At 49.0% G+C, this 16898-nt stretch overlaps 1 protein-coding gene across 1 annotated transcript; it reads left to right on the forward strand.

Annotated features, from left to right (window-relative positions):
* Nucleotides 1-5963: 5963 nt before the first annotated feature.
* On the forward strand, nucleotides 5964-9448 carry LOC135817739 (mucin-17-like). The gene is made up of 2 exons (XM_065330976.1): nucleotides 5964-6147; nucleotides 6541-9448. The coding sequence occupies exon 2, from the start codon at nucleotides 6655-6657 to the stop codon at nucleotides 9202-9204; it is 2550 nt and encodes an 849-aa protein (XP_065187048.1). The 5' UTR covers nucleotides 5964-6147; nucleotides 6541-6654; the 3' UTR covers nucleotides 9205-9448.
* Nucleotides 9449-16898: the final 7450 nt, after the last annotated feature.

The raw sequence follows: 16898 nt of genomic DNA on the forward strand, positions 1-16898 counted from the left end.
CATTACTATGAACACACCCCTACTGAGAAACATGCTCCCGTTCCGAATAATACCCGCTTACTACAATGCCTAGCCACACATGAAGCCTGACTCCCTGTGCATCGCTTGTAGGCCGGTGGTCGTGTAGGCGTCTACCCTGTGGGGTACTGACCATGATGAACTTGAGCCACTAAACTGCCTGCGGTTATCACACTCCGTATTTCAATCTTGCATAACGACAGCTTACGTGAGCAAGTTGAAAGACTGAACTGATTAGAATGTACACCATAATATATTATGATGCCAATCTGAACTCAACATCTGCATGGGGCTTTGCATGCACCACGGACCAGGTAAACTGGAACAAAGCGAACTAAAGAAGTTGGAATGCCTATAGCAAAGGTTTCTGGTTCAAGTCCTGGTGGTGCCTTCAAGCAGTAATAAAATTATTCAGAAATTTTTTCTCTTCTTTCTCATCTCCCTCACCTAATGAATATTGTAAAGAATTTCCGAAGCATTACATGCTTTGTTAAAGAATATGGATGGATAAGTGTGCTGAAAGTACAGCCTTCGGGTATAACTGCCACCACGATTTCTGGACAAAATAATGACCTGCGGTTTGCAGACAATCGCTTGCGATGCTGTTTTCAACACTCTGCGGTATAATCAGAAACACTTCAAGGCATTTGCGGACCTGCCAACTTCAACTGAAACTGCCCAGTTGGGAGGTTGCCTGCATGCCCCCAACATTGAGTGTTATTTTTTTTAACAAAATGGACATACTACAGTCCATTCATAAAAAAATGGGTCCTGGCTCTGGCGAGCTCCCGTATTTGGCGATTTTTTGTGATTTCATCGTCCACAGTGCAGTGCTGCGAACTTTGAAATTTGAAAAAGGGTCCAAAAAGGGTGCCTGAACTGGGGTTCGAACCGCAGAATGCACTGTTGCAGGCGGGGTCAAACGGCCTGGATTTTGATGGTTTTTCCCAATTCAGTGCTTTTGGGGCAAAACCTGGCCGAAATCCTATTCTTGCTATGGCTTGCTTTTTGGACAAAAAAACTTCAGAAACATAATTGGAAGAGGATTCCATATGGGATTGCAGAAAAAAATTCTAAAAAAACTCAACGTTTGACCCATTTATGGCCAAAAGCTAGAAGTTCATTTTTTTCTGAATGGACTGTAAGTAAGCACATTTTCCAGGTCATGTGGAAAGAGTGCCAGTCACGCCAACCAGTGCGCCATCACTGTACATGCATGGTGAGCATACTTGCCGCATAATCTGCACTGAGTAGGGAGGTTTTCTGGTCGGGAGATAGGAAGATGTTTCAAAACTGACACCAACAAAATCGGGAATCTCCCGGCTGATAGGGAGATTTGGCATGCACCTCTGCATTTAGGCAAATGATGTCATAGCTGTGTGCCCATGTGAAGTAAGCCGTTAAAATTAGTACATTGTTGCTCAATGAAATCCAGTCGCATCACTCAAGTACGCGCCGGGCGTTGCGCGGCCATAGGCCTGCGAGCACTGGGCTGCGGAATGATGCAAGGAGCAAACTAACTTGTTACTTGAGTGACACAGCTGGATTTCATTGAGCAGCGCTGTAAGTAGTGACGGGTTCCCATCACGCAAGCGTTGAGACCAGGGAGTCGTCAAATACCTAGTATTCCTGCCTTATCCTGGTGTTTTGACGACTCCCTGGTTGAGACGCACTCTCGTGACACTGTAGCCATGGTAACTGTAAGGACCGGCTTCTCATAAGTACACTGCGTAGATCTACATGCAATGATTATTTCAACACGCTACAGTCAGTACTAGGGAGGTTTAGTCCCACGTAATCCGTGGGTACTTTACGTGGGTGCACCACGTGATACTCAGTGACCCACGTACAGACGTTTTCTGATTCACGACATACCGTGTATGGAGGCTCACCCACGTTCCGCCAGAACGTGGGTGAAAATCAGAATGGAGCGCATTGTGCGAGCTGTGAGGGTGCTCAGCTGAATAAGTTTCCGAAGCACGAAATCAAAATATTGGATGAGCTTCTTAGGCCGGGGTAGCTTCGTCTTTGACCAGGTTTTGGCCTTTCGCTTCATGCTTTTGTTTGTTCCGTGTGACTAAACACAACATTGCAACGTGGGTGCCCTTCATCCACTTTACGTGGATCACCCACGTACGCGTTTCCGTTACGTGGGAACTAAACCTCCCTACTGTGTAACTAGAGCGTAGGTACGTAGGGCAAAGGAGGCTTACCTTCGTGGCCGGCCCTGGGCTGCCTTCCTTCATCTGTTGCAGTAGCGACGACTCACTTGCACTGCCATGCAGTATGACTGTCACGTCAGTCGGAACGATGCCAGCAGGCGCAATACTACATAATAATTATGTCATTGTAGCTGTACTCGGACTTGTAGGACATGTAGAATCTACGCTGCGATAGCACGGATACCATAACTGATTATTGACGCTTCTCGGTGAACAAATAAGAGCAGGTCTAGCCAGTAAAGTCGCCTACCTCACCTCTATACTGTACATTACATATCACGGTATATCAGCCATCTCAAACCTGTAGGCTGTAAGACTAGTAAGACTAAGAGTCTACAAAAGCAATAATGCCACATGAAGCAGTACAGACTGAGCTTAGCAGGCTTCGTCGAGTGGGGAAACTAAACTGGCTACAACTAAGTACTAGTACTAGTACTCGTAGTAGTACATCGTTTCTTTCCTTGAAGTAACTGAAACTAGTGAAAGCATCGCTCTTCTGTTATTTTCACGCTGGTGCCTAGGCTGTAGAGTGTAGTTAGCACCAGTACAGGGAGTCGTACAAGACTAGTACATCATGTATACGTGTACGACTCCCTGGTTAGCACTGTAACTAAGACTTAGTTACTTCGCGCCAGATACTGCATGGCGTCGTCAATGGAGATTGCAGCGTTTACCATGTTTACTGGTCGGTCGCACCTCGCATGTTCTCACTACCTGTACATTTTTTACAGGTAGACCTACGTTTCAACACGAATCAGGTCGCAAGTCCTCTGTTTCCGAGGCTCGAGGCTTCATTTGAACGTCGGAAATGAATCACACCCCAGTGTTCGTGCGGGTTCCGTATCCAGATGATGGAAGAGTGGGCGAGGAAAGTAGCTACTACTAGTACCGGTACTAGTAGATGTACATTGTAGTCGGAATGTTCTAGAAATGCTTGAAGTAAAATCACGAGACCATAAACACACATGCACTCTTGGTAACATCAGTTAGTTGAAGGGCAGCGTGATCTGTGATTCCGGGAAGCACACCAAAATATTGATCGCTTTTTCCACTCAGGAAATGGGAATTCCTACGGTTTCCGTGTGAAGACCATGTACATGTACCAAGTTTAGAGCAGCTTTAGAAGAAACTGATACATGTAGTGGCTGTCAATCAGTTATTCAATGATAAATTTCAACATTTCAATTACCGGGTATAATGATTACATGCCGTGTAGTTGCGCGTTTCCGATTGGCATGTCCAAACGAGGGAGTATTTTTTAGTACTCCCAGGTCCAAACTCTAGTACATCAATATACAAGGAGTGCTCCTCATGTTGTATTGCCTGTTTTAAAATTGACTCCGTTGCGTGTGAAGGGATAATATCCCGATAGTAGTGGCGTTGAACTACACGCTGTGGTCTATTCGTAGTGAAACCAACATTTGCAGCGTGTTCATTGCGATCAGTTTACAGTTGAGGTGAACTAGAGTGCTTACCTATTCCGACTGTGCACTGGTAGTGATTTGAACGAATGCTAGGCCTCTAATTAAAATACGATATGTACATGTGTCTTCTAGTTACATGTGCTAGCAAGAGTCATTGAGTTCTTTCCTCTTGGTACTAGTGGAAATCGAGGGGAAACACAGTCATGTACTGAACAGATTATAATGGCAGTCAAGGGCAAAATACCCAAGCTTTCGGTGCTGCAAGCCGGCGACGCTTTAACCAGAAAACTAGGTAATGGTGTGGTCGAAAACTCAAAAAAACTCGAAGACGACTACCGGCAAGGAACATTTCCCGCATCATCTTGTTAGTCTGAGCAGCTCCAAAGGGTGCTAAATGCACAGAAGTACCCGAGAGCGGTGTAAACGAATAGAGGCGATGGGACGGGCAGGCTGCTTTCGACGTAACTGATCCATGTTTCACGCATTGGGCGATCATCGAACAGCTAACCATCACGGCTTACGTACAGTCTACACTGTAGGTAAGCTGCCAATCATGCCCAAATCAAAGTCTTCTCTGGTACATATTATTAGTGCTATAGGACGCTTAGAACTCACAGTCGCAACACAACACTTTGCTCCATTTTGCCACGGTCTGCATTGCTACATTTCAGTATTACATGCGTTCCGGACTGGTCTGCAACTCCATGATAGCCATTGACGGATGACGGATAATGCTCGAAAGAATTGGCAGCGGCGCTCCGAAAGCTGTGAAATTGGCAGAACCATAGTCCATACCAACCTTATGGCAGGCATTTCCTTGAATTCTGATCCATTTCTTTATCGGAACATAGCGTTGAACATACAACCATGCATGAAACATACCAAAAAAAGCACACCACCTTCTGCCAATCTGTCTGCCGCCATTATCCGCCAATGGCTACTCCACGAGTCGACCACCCACCAAATCGAGGATTGAACGAAGGCGAAGATTGGAAAATTGGAAGGCGTTCCATTGATGTCTGCATGCAAATTATGTCGGTCTGTCGCAGGCCCAATTGCTCACTAGAGTTGGGTGGGTTACCGTTCGTAGGTCACGATAAGCTAGAAATCCGCCTGCAATGTTTCCACGACAGGCTTGCTCTCCAGGTCCAGGAACACTCCTTGCTTGTTGAGGATCTCCTCCCAATCCATCCCAGACCCGCTTCGACATCCCATTTTCCTGCTTCGCGTTCCTGTTCGTGCCCTACCTGTGACTACAGCCTGCAGGGCGTAATGTGGCTGTCTGCTGATACGGAAAACCGGCCTACTTGTACATTGAAGCTCACGCATGTCTATGATTGCATTGTATGTTCGATGACACAGCCCACACGTGCACGGCGCACACGCACATTCATACTGAATCATACTTCATACTCATAGGTGGCTCATTCACCTGTTGCTATCCCAGTCGAGCCCTGGTCTGGATGAAAGATTTCACTGACTGTGTACAGTCATTATCCGATGATATGCGCGCTCGTACTCGTTCATACTCATACTCATAGCAAGCCACTGCATGTGACCCTGTAAGGCAATACTGCTTGTGCACTGTCATCTTCGAGACTTCATCCGTGAAACTGCTGTATGTTGATCGTTGAAGCACAGAACGAAACGTGTCAAAATGCCAGCGCGGAAAGTGACAGGTAATTTGCCTTCTCATCCCGGCAAATAATTGGAAAGTTGACTTGAAGTTTCGTACGAAACAAGGACTGGCGCTGACAGAGGCCAAGGCACGCGGCGACAGTCTGGGCCGTGCTTCCAGCCAGTCACTCAAATCATAGTGAGATCGTGAATGTGTGTGATGTGTGAGAGCAATCCTGCGGTTGGTCATGACAACTGCGTGTCAACACGTTATAGTTACTTGTACTTGTACTAGGCAGAGCTAACGACGGGTTACGTAGTCGTTAGTGCAAGGCCTACAAGGCTACATTATCATTGGCTGTGTCCAGTCCTGGTTGCACGTCACCAGCCCTGACACAGTGTGGTTCAGCGATCTGGCGGGCTTGCTGACAGAAATGCTGGCTGTGTGCGGCTCGCGGCTTGCCGGCCTGTCCTGACCGTGTAAAGGATGCCCTTCGTTAGACGAGCTAGGCAGAATGCACGGTAGACTTTCGACACCCATTCAGCTCGCCGTGCAGGCGTAGAACACGTCTGCTGCAGTGCTGGCTGGTCATGATCAGGCCTTGCTTGGCACGGCACGGACTGACTGTCAGTGCCTCGCAGACTCACAGAGGTCAGCAAGTGCTGAGATAAGCGACGCGCAGACATTTCACTGAGCTCCAGATAGGCTCAGCGTTCCGGAGTGCAGGTTTCCTTTCGCACATCCTCTCTTCTTCCATTTCTCCTTCTACACCTGAGTGTCCGGAGTAGGTCGGTTCCGCACAGGATAAACGTTAGCCCTTTGAATTATTTCCCCAACGACACCAACCGACTACAGAAGCCTCAAGGTGAGAATCTGATGGTTGGTTGAACTCTTCGAATCACAGACTGTGTGGTGTATTTTGTGGCTCTGTCTTGAATCGGACCTCTACACGCGTAAACTTTCGACGTTGTCCTTTGGAGAATGGCACTGAAATCACCGTGCTGAATTTCGAAAAGATCTAGCTAGCCACCCTTTCCCCGTGTGCTGCGAACCCATCTAGTCAGGGTTGCACCGGTCACCATTAGTACGCGTTCTGTAGCGAAACTTGCCGCCTACTGAACTGCAAGATTTTCCGTGTTCCCGGGGTGTGAATGGCCTGCAGGTGACAGAATGCACTGGACAATTTGTGTTCGGCGATGATTCGTGCAGGGCCTAAAACGAACCCATGTTGTTTCTTCTTTGTGTTTTCTTGTTGTAGACATCGCTTGGTCTGGCGTTACTGGTGTGAACTGCCCAGTTTCGAGTTGGCACCGTTGTAGATATCGCTGGCAGCAGTGACTCGTACCGGCATTTCGTCTTCACTTGTCGCGCCATGGATCTGGTCTCACAGCGAGCGGCGCAGCAAAGCGGTCGGCGAGTTGTGGAATATCGTGGCCACTCGCCGCCCGGGTTCAACATGGGAGTCCTGCCGTTCTACGGATTTGTGGCACATATGGCAGTTGACACGGATGGTAGCGACCAGGAGAAGCAAACGGATGACGTATGCAATAGAGTTCCAAGCCAGAAGGAAGAAGTATCTGGCAAATCTGGGCAATCCAAGGAAGCTGCTGTTGAAGGCGAGGCAGGGCAAGACACCTATCAAGATGAAGGAATAAGACACAGTACAGCCCCTCACTCTCCTAGTCACCATTCTCAGGGCAAGTGCCGCTCGAAACACAAGCGACAGGGTAAGATACGCCGACCCGTGCCTGTGAAGCTAACGCGACACGCCGTTGAGAAGATTGGCCGGCGGAACATGCTGCTGCGCAAGACTTGTCAGTACGTGATGAACCACGCCAAGGATGGGAAGTTTCTCCGACATGACTTCAGCAAAGTAACCAATGATGAAGGTGATAATAAGGCTGGACGGCTACCCTCGTTCATCCATCCCGCTATCACTCCAAACATCAGAAATGTCCTGGGAATGAAGAGGAAGGAGAAGGAAAATGCCGATGGTGAAGATGAGGCGAGTACTGCAGTTCCTGCCATGAGCAACCGTGCGCGTGACAACCCCAGAGCTAAAGAAGACCATAGCGGACAGGCAAAGACGCAACCAGGAAGGAGAGTGTCCAAAATCGGTGAATTTCCCCACCCGGCAAGCACTCCAGTGCTTCGGAAAATCCTGTCCTCCGAATCGGCAACTCCGGTAGCAGAAGCCAACAGCTGTATGTCACGGAAAGAGAGGGTGGCGGCATCAACGCAGCCTGGTGGAGTGGAGACTCCTGGCCGCTGGCCAGCACCACCAATGACAACAGTGCACGTGGTTAAAGAGTCCCCTCCAGCATCACCAGCGCCGTCGGCAGCAGTGGTAATAGATTCATCATCACCAGCATCACCAGTGGTGGTGGTGGCGGCAACACATTCACTGCCGTCGTCACCAGCAGCGGCGAGAGCAGCCGCGCCGCCCATACCAGCTGCAGTAGCCAGAACACCACTAGCACCCGCAGTAGCAGGTTACAGCAGCACACCACAGGCAGCAGTGGCGCCAGCGCAGAGACCCCCGCCGGTCCAGCAGATGAGCACCATGATGGTGCCAATCGGGGCACCGCGGCAGCAATCGGCACCCATTCAAGCAGCACATCCCGGTGGCAATGCTCCCAGGGTGATCATTCCAGTGCCAAGTGCAAGTATACCAGCTCAGCAGCCAAACACTGGTGGTTTGGTACACCCAGGGGCGACCGCACCCTATCAAGCCGTGGCAACTACCTACGCCACTACGTCACACTCGTATCCACATGTACCCGTCCCAACCTCAACTCACGATAGCGAAATGGAAGCAGCCGCAGCAAGAGCGGCAGCCAGAGCGCGCACAATCACACGACCGTCGCCAGCAGAGTGGGCGAAACAGCAGCTGCTGCCCCCGACAACACCTGCGCAGGTCTCCTACACTAGCGTAGGCCAGCAAGCAGGCCCTCAGACCGCTGTAAGCATGGGCCAGGTGTACGGAGTGCAGCCTCAATTTGTACCTCTCCAACCGAGCATGTTCCCACCCATCCAGCGCATGCAACACATCATCACGCCTGGCCCAATCCAAGCCGGCACCAGATTCGTTGCACCCACAGGCGCTGCCCTAACCTATGCTCCCCTGCACATGGCCCCAATGGCAATGCCATCGCCGGTAGACAGTGATGTGGCATCAAACATAGCAGCACCGCCGTCAGTGTGCAGCCTAGCACAACGAGAGCACTCGTCCATGGCGGCTGGGTCTGTGGCCTCGACGCATCGCTCCTGGACACCGTCGGAGCGCTCCGGAGTGCCGCCATCACCGGCCTCCGTGAGGTCGCATGCAGCCAGTAGCAGTGCGGATGTATCTGATATACTGCCACCGCTGACGTCACTCCATGCACCAGGGCTCAGTGCAACAGGTAACGACACACATGGCCGTGATCAGCATGGCCGTGATCAGCGCCAACACAACCTGCCTAGTAGTAGTGCTAGCAACAACAGTGACTTGGCTTTGTCACACCCAGCATCTACACGGCCTGTCAGCAATAGCAGAGCAACGAGTAGTCATGCCGTTACCAATACACCACTGTCTGGATCAATGACTGCGGCTATATCGCAGATGTGGGATGGCGCAGCACGACCCATGCCCATTCAGCCTAAAGACGGCAAGCATGCCAGAAACACACACCAGTCGGGCAGTGACCAGCCGGAGGAAGGCAAGCGATCCAAATCTCACCGCTCTTCGTCACGCGACAGCAGCCGAGCAATGCGCAAGCGCAAGGAACAGCTGCTGCAGCGGCTCGGCTGGCACGCCATGCAGGTCCTCTTGCGGCAGTCACAGCAAGAGAAACGGGCTCGCGAGGAGCAGGACCTATCACAAAGCGAACCACCGCCACTCATCTCTACCTCGAATAGAGCTCATCACGCAGAACAGTAGACAAGACCTTGTTTTCAGCTGAAATCCAAATGCAGACCACGAACGTGTGTCCTTAACCTTCAGAAGAATTTTGGGAACTCTATCACTTTTGACCTGCTACCCGGCACACACGCGTGGAGCCTGAGTACAGCTATAATTGTGCACAGTACTGTTGGATTTTTGGCATTTTTGCAGTTAAGAACGGAACTTATTATTCACACTCAGGAGTATAACTCTGCATACGTAATTATATGTTTGGATGATACATTTTATGGTACGTGTCCGTAGTTTCAGAACATGCGAACGGGCATGCAGGTGTACATGCATGTTTGGGGTCACGGCAAAAAACCGCCTTCTGGTGCCAAATTGGTCACGTGCCCCCCCCCCCCCCCAATCTGTACCACTGCAGCAGCAGCAGCAGCACTCCGGCTAACGTAATCAATACTTGCAAGTAGTACTGCAAGAATCTCAGTCGAGACACAAAGCAAAGTTCAACGATTCAACGTTACGGGAGAAGTTGATTGTTCACTGGAGAAAGGCTAAACTAAAAACAGTCCTTCTCAGTCTCCTCTGTAAGAGAGAAGTCCAAAGTATATGTAAGGTGGGTGTCTAATGCCAGTAAGCCACGCATTCGAAAGTATTTGCAAATCATTGGTATTCCTGGCTCCACACTCCACCGAATTAATCAACTTACTAGTGCTTGCTTATCGCCTGTGTCATTAGATGGTTCGCAGTTCGTACATCCACCATTGCTCTGCAACGGCTGCAGCAAAGGTTCCAGGCGGCATGGTTGTTGTCACGGTAACTAAGCACTACAAATGGTTGTCACGGTTACTAACCTGGCGGGCAGCACTCTGCAGCTGCAATCAATGCCTGCTGGCCTTGCAGATGAATCACGTGGTCAGGGTAACCGAGGCACCATCCCTAAGCTCTGCACGAAATGTGTACCCACAGCCAACGTCATTGCAGTCCAGCGGGATTGGCAGGCTGGCCTCATCACCGCTACGCATATGACGGGCGCTAACCTTGGCGTTTGCATGATCTAGAGTGTCCACAATGATACGAATTAGGTCGCCTTCCATCCATGGTTGTCCCAGTCGCTCGCCTAAAACATTAACATCATGTGGAAAGTGGCTGGACCAACCGATGAATCCTGAATCGTGACTCCAGCTATTGTCTCTATTTGTCGGTGTCAAGCAACTTGCGATTCCTAGCAGCAGTTGTCTGGATGCATTGACAATGCGAACGGAAAATGATAATTTGCAACGTCGGAAGGTGCAGCTATCGGAGAGTCTGACTGATCGATATTTGGGTTTTAGGGTGACACGAGCTGTTGCGGTTTGACAATCATTAGTGAGGAGGACATTAGGCGATTTATCTCCCTTGCTGAACTGAATACAGTCGCGTGCTAATTTCTTGGTTGCATAATCCTGGATGGAGAACTCGGCTTGGGACGCTTCCGAGGTTGTGGCCATATCTGGAGCAGATGGCCCACTGGAATCCAGATGCGTTTGCACGTAATGGCATGCGTCTCTCGTTACCCTCTCGTGAATGGATGCGACCGTAGGGGATTTAGCAGCTGAGGCCAGTTCTGCTGCGATAGGCGTGCGTACGTACATTTGTGGCCACCGTTTACCCGATGCTTTGACAAGTACAACGTCGCTGAGATTTGCTTGCAGATGGTGAGCAACCTGCAATTGCCGCATGCTCTCCACAATCTTCTCTTTTCTCAGCTCAATGGGCTTGCTCTCTTTCCAATGCAGATTATCAACAGCATCACGAAGAGACTTCTCAGCAGTGCGTAGTTCCTCGTGTCGACGCTCAAATTCCTCACCAATACCATCGCTAATGGCCTGGACTTTGTGATGTAGTTCTTCCTGTTCTTGCTCCACTGCACACAGTTCCTGTGTTAACCTGGTATAGTGACCTTCTTCAGCAAGCAGTGTTGTGTTGGAATAGGTATGTCGAACTTCATGTGCAGCAATGGCCAGCTCTAACACCCTGTGCTCTGTGTGACTACTGCAGTGCTCACACAGAATTATCTTACACACTGGACAAAACTGTGTTGCGTGTTGTGCTGGGTGCTGAGGGCACGTCTTGGCCGAGCTGGCCATTGGATCACCGCGAAGAGCGGTCACACGGTGTTCGCGACGCCGTCGATTACGTGTGTGGGTCTGTGAGTGTGGTTCACACAGGTACTGATCACAATCAGCGCAGTGCGAAAATGCACTCACCTGAAAATCCTCACAGTCACTGTCTTGGCACACGGCTTTGTGAGATGGATCGATTGGCTTTGGCCAGTCTGCTAAGGTGTTCGGCAGTTGCTGTCCTGGACTCGCTGCCTCGCTCTTCGACTGACATCTAGCGCAGGATAGCGAGCTCTCTGTGTTCGTGTGTTCTTTGATACACTGACTGCACGCAATGTGTAAACATCGCAACACTTTCAACCCGGTACGGCTGGACTGCAGGCAAAACACACACGATTCATCCAGCTCCCTGGGAAACTGCAGAGTCTTCTCGGGACCAGGCTGAGCTGCCTCCGACGCAGCTGCCATCGTACTTTCAGCAACACTACCCATCCTCTCTGACAAATCCTGGCCAAGTCTGAGTCGAGACAACAATGACTGTGCACTGGTATAACCACTACTGCACAGTACTGCCTGGCAATACTGCAACACAGCGACTGATACTTGATAGTACAATGCTAGTGGCTTTTAAATAATTGTCTAACGAGTCGCTTTTATTTTATCGCTTTGTTCTACTCGGCCGAACCACCCACGAGGTGGAAATCGAGCCAGCACTGCAGTACTAGACCTACACTACAGACTCGGTCAGTACAGGGTCAGTGCCTGAGCCGAGGCTGAGACGAAGTACCCGTAGATCTACTGCCGTAGACTGGCGTAGTGCATCAAGGTCCAGGATCGACAACATGCGGCATGCAGCTAGCGCTAGCTCGCACTCGGTCGCACGCGCAGGGCCAGGCCAGGGCTAGCGTTTCCCCAATAAACGTAGATCTACACGTCTCCAATACTATTACTAAGTACTACTACTAGTACTAGTATAGTTGGTTGAAGCACTCGGGTCCACTCAGCAGCCACTGCCGTCCTCGTCAATCCTTGGGCAGTTATTGCCTGATGATACCGATGTAGATGGCATGGTAAACAAGACTTAGTGGTATCCAAAGGTAGATCCACGTGCTGTTCTTGACCGTCACGTACCCCTCCGTAATACGTTAACCCGCGCAAAACCAACCGTCGTCCTTGTCCTTGGCTGACCTCCGAGCTTATTTCAGCTGTACAGCACTAGCAGCGCAAAGCCGCACACAAATTGCCTATTCGCTCCCCAGAGAACACTCAGCTGCGGGATCACCACCGGACGCTTCGTGCAGTTGCACGGAAGTTGGATAGAAAGCTGAAGAACCAGCACTTTCTAAAAGGAACGTCTGCAGGCTGCTGAGACAGACTCTCGAAAGCTGTACTGTGGCGCATTGTGAATACCGTCAGTGGTCGGACGAAGTCAACACCTCCGCCTCCGGTAGCTGCGGAGGAGCTCGCTGCATGCAGCGTTTGGGAAAGTCGTATCTGATCCTGCACGCCCATCCAGCCTGTTTCCGGATGGTTCAATACGATTGTAACGATTCCGATACCTTCAACCAGTTTCGACCCGCCCTAACAGAAGAAGTCATGACGCTACTGCGGCCGGTTGGTTCATCCAAAGCCACAGGCCATGATAAATTGCCAGGTGTTGTTCTGAAGAAGTCCCCAGGAAAATTAGCTCCGTCTCTGTGCATGATATTCAACGCTTCGCTCTCGACGGGCAGATTTCCACGCCAGTTCGAACTTGCTATTAAATGTGTTTCCTTTGTTCAAGGGTGGTAGCCTTGACCCTGGTCAAGCTCCTCCTTATCGGCCTATCTCTCTCCTGCCTATTGTATCTCGTCTACTGGAGAAACTAGTGAAAGCCCAACTCATGTCATACATAATGGAAAACGATCTTTAATGCAAAGTATGACCGATACCAGCGTGTAGTTATTGTCGGTAGTCCTTTCCCAAAGGTGCTCTCTTAAGGGGGCACATCACCCAAAATTCGCTGAAAAATCGAATTTGTAAATTCATATTGAGTGCTACGTCAGTTGAAAGAGCATGAATAGCTGCAAATTCTCTGAAAACTGTGTCCCTATCTGACCAGCCGTTCAAGAGTTATGGCCGAAAATGTGCCCTTGCAAGGAAAGATTTTTTTGTTGCATGCTGTCATTTGTTGGCAGAACTGTATTTGAATGTGAGCAGACCGTGCGCAACTTGTCGTATTATGGAAACACGCGAAAGTGTGCAGAATTTTGCCCCAAGTCCAAAAAAGTCCAAAAAATCACGTTAAAAAACCACGTATTGGGCTGCACGGCGGCGGGCGAAGCCCGCCGCCGTGCAGCAGGACTTTTGCCAGCACCCTCGTGACGTTGCAGATATGTGGCTTGATTATTGTAGTTGACGTTGATTTAGTGACTTTGGCAAGTTTGAGTCGTGTCAAGAAGTCAGGTAGGATTCAGTACTACTACTAGGCAGTAGTGAAACGTGAGTGGCAGTCTTTGCCGGTTTCTGAGGGCATCCTGGATTTGGTGTGCAGCGCTGTGGAAATGGCTTGCTGTGGAGGTCCCAGCACTGGATGTTGTATCAAAGGTACGACCTCGTAGCACGTGCTAAACCTAAAAAAATTCAAAAATTGACTTGGGTCTGTGAGAGTCCGTGAGAGAACGCCCACTCGTTCCGTTGTGACAGATTCCAGGGCCACGTTGAGGGGCCCTACCCCACCACCCATGGCTGCTTCTGGACTTGTTTTAGGTTTGGGTCCCGCGCACGGACAGAATGGGCACGAAAATGTGAAAAAAATGTAAATGCATTTGTTTGGCTCCTGGGTGGCTCGCACACCGTAGCACTACTTTGAGTTTTTCCAGCCTGGAAAGCCTGTCAGTGAGGCGCAAGAACTTGTAAATCATGTCCTGAGGGCCAGCATAGTGCCAGGAGTGTGTGGTCAAAATTTCACTCAAATCCACTGAGAAACACCAAAGTTACGGTCAATTGAATGCCATATGAAATTTATGGGTGATGTGCCCCCTTAAACTTGCACATGCCTGCACTATTTCAGTATGGGTTCATCCACTGCCACATAAATAATTGATTTCTGGTCATGTTTCATCAATAGCCATTAGCGGACTATGCTCGGCCAATCGTCAAAATTTAATTATGCTTTTGATTATGCCACAATTATGCCAACAAATATGCTGAATTATGCTCAGTTCCACTATGTATTCACGCTGTGCATAGAGGATTGAGAAACCACGCATACACACACGGCCATGCCCTAAGCATATTTTTTGTCTAAACCGAAAGATTATGCCGACCTTACACGTTGGAATCCGTATATTATGCCGGAGCATAATTTTTTGACGAAATCCCAAGATTATGCCAAATATTATGCTGGCATAATCCGCCAAGCTTAAGCAAGGGCTATTCATCAACATTTTCACAATCGCAAATTCGCAATACTGCAAACAACCCACTGTTTGCGTCACTAATTTTTTGCGATCTCTCAGAACCAGCGAGTTTACGATCGCAAATGTTCGCGGATCACCATAGCCACACATATTATACCCACTGTTGAAGTTTAATTTGCGTTATGCTCTTCTCGCAAAAATTAGCAAACTTAAAATACGTCACAAACAGTAGGCTGTTTAACAGTAATTTATTCCTTTTGGTGGACTACCAGCAGTACCAGGAGAAGTAGTATACCCTAAAATCGAATTTTCACCAGTTGTAGTCTTCGGGGTGCTGAGTCCAATGGTGTTGGTCCGAGGAAGCTGAGATGCTCCCTTCCTCCTTTATTCCCAATCGAACTCACCACTTCCACCGAAATTGGGTGACTGCCCCTACTACACTGTAGATGTGGATTTGTATGCAAAATGTCACTAAAAGCACCATTTCGTTCTTATAAAAGCACGGGTGACCGCGATTGGCCCATATGTTGTAGTCTTTTGGACGCTGAGTCGACTGGTTTTGGTCCGAGAAGGCTGCGATGCAGCATTCTGCCTCTAGTACCAATCGAACATGGTTGAATAAGCGGTCACGTGCTCATGTGTATACCAGTCACCTGGTCACCGTCACGGTGCCTGCAGGGTAGGCTTTCCCCAAATGCACTACAACGCACAGTTGTGGCCAGCATAGCTGTATTTCCAATTCCAATATCTCACCAATTTTGAAACCAACAATTCTTTTAGCCAATTTTTTTCTTTTAGCCAATTTTTCCAATATACGAGACCTCCGAATTTCGAACAATTACATGTAGCTGATTTTGCAGCCGAATTTGATGTATAGTATCGCTATTTGCAGATGGTCCACGGCCCGGCCTTTACCTGCTAACAGGAGTACATGATTGCATGTACAGTCTTGTAAGATGTTGCTAATTTCGCATCCATATTCTGTCTTTTCCCACGGGTGGCACTAGCAGCACATTATAGTTGGCGGTTTTGCCGATTGCTAGCATCCATGATGGCCGATTTGGCATGTCACTGCTCTGCTTTACACACCAGCAAAGAAAAATTGAGAAGTAAGTATTAGTTCCTGCTGCCGTCAATAGTTTTTTAAAACTAGTGGTACTGACATCCTTCCAACACTACTGTCATAATAATAAGCCGCTGCTGACGCTGCTAACTATAATGTATGACTACTAGTAATAGTATGAGTTTGAGGTGCTGTGGTGTACATGTAGATCTACATAATATTATTACTACAATATTACACAGCAATGAATCAAACAAGTCTCATTCCGCTGTAACTCCGAGTTTCGTGTCAGAACACTTCATCAGACAGCATATGACCAAGACTAACAATCACTAGAATATATGTATACGGAGAAGGGGAGAAGGCAAAAGGCGATGGAGGTACATTTCAGTAGCGCGAGGAAAAGGGATGACAAAATCAGCGTGTTTATAAGAGGAAAAAGATGTTGAGAGTATAGAGCATAGCCAGGGTACTGCTGTACTATAGTACAATGTACGTGTGCTAGAACTGTAAAGACGGGCATACTAGTATGTAGTAAAGACTCAAACTCAAAGCCGTGTTGAGCTATCAGTACAATCATGTTACGTATTGTATCGCCTCGCGGTCAGTGCAGCTCACACTACTGCACGAGCAAGGAGGTGGAAGGCTGGGACTAGATTCTAGGACTACAACTAAAATGAATTTTTTAAAGTAGGATATCAGCGGCCAGTGTTTGCGAACTGACAGGTACTGTTTGCACGCGAAGTCGAAGCACAGTGCTGGCAACTGAAATCCGACCACCTGAGCGGTGGGTACACTTTCTAGCGGTCTCTGTTTCGTAGTTTTACCGTCCCGTGTTCATGGTGTTGGGTCTTTGCGATGTGAGCGCACCCGGATTTCAGTTGCGAGCACTGTACGAGTCGTTACGTAGGCTAGGCTATCGGTCAGCACCATGAGTAAGTTACATTTATAAAGACAGGTAAGTCTAACAAATGAGGACTGAGACCTCTACAACAGGGTTTTTACGCCTGAAAGCAGGTGCATGATTTAACGAGAGAGAGAGAGAGAGAGAGAGAGAGAGAGAGAGAGAGAGAGAGAGAGAGAGAGAGAGAGAGAGAGAGAGAGAGAGAGAGAGAGAGAGAGAGAGAGAGAGAGAGAGAGAGAGAGAGAGAGAGAGAGAGAGAG

The sequence above is a fragment of the Sycon ciliatum genome, chromosome 5 (genome assembly GCF_964019385.1).
Source record: "Sycon ciliatum chromosome 5, ocSycCili1.1, whole genome shotgun sequence".
Classification (NCBI taxonomy): domain Eukaryota; kingdom Metazoa; phylum Porifera; class Calcarea; order Leucosolenida; family Sycettidae; genus Sycon; species Sycon ciliatum.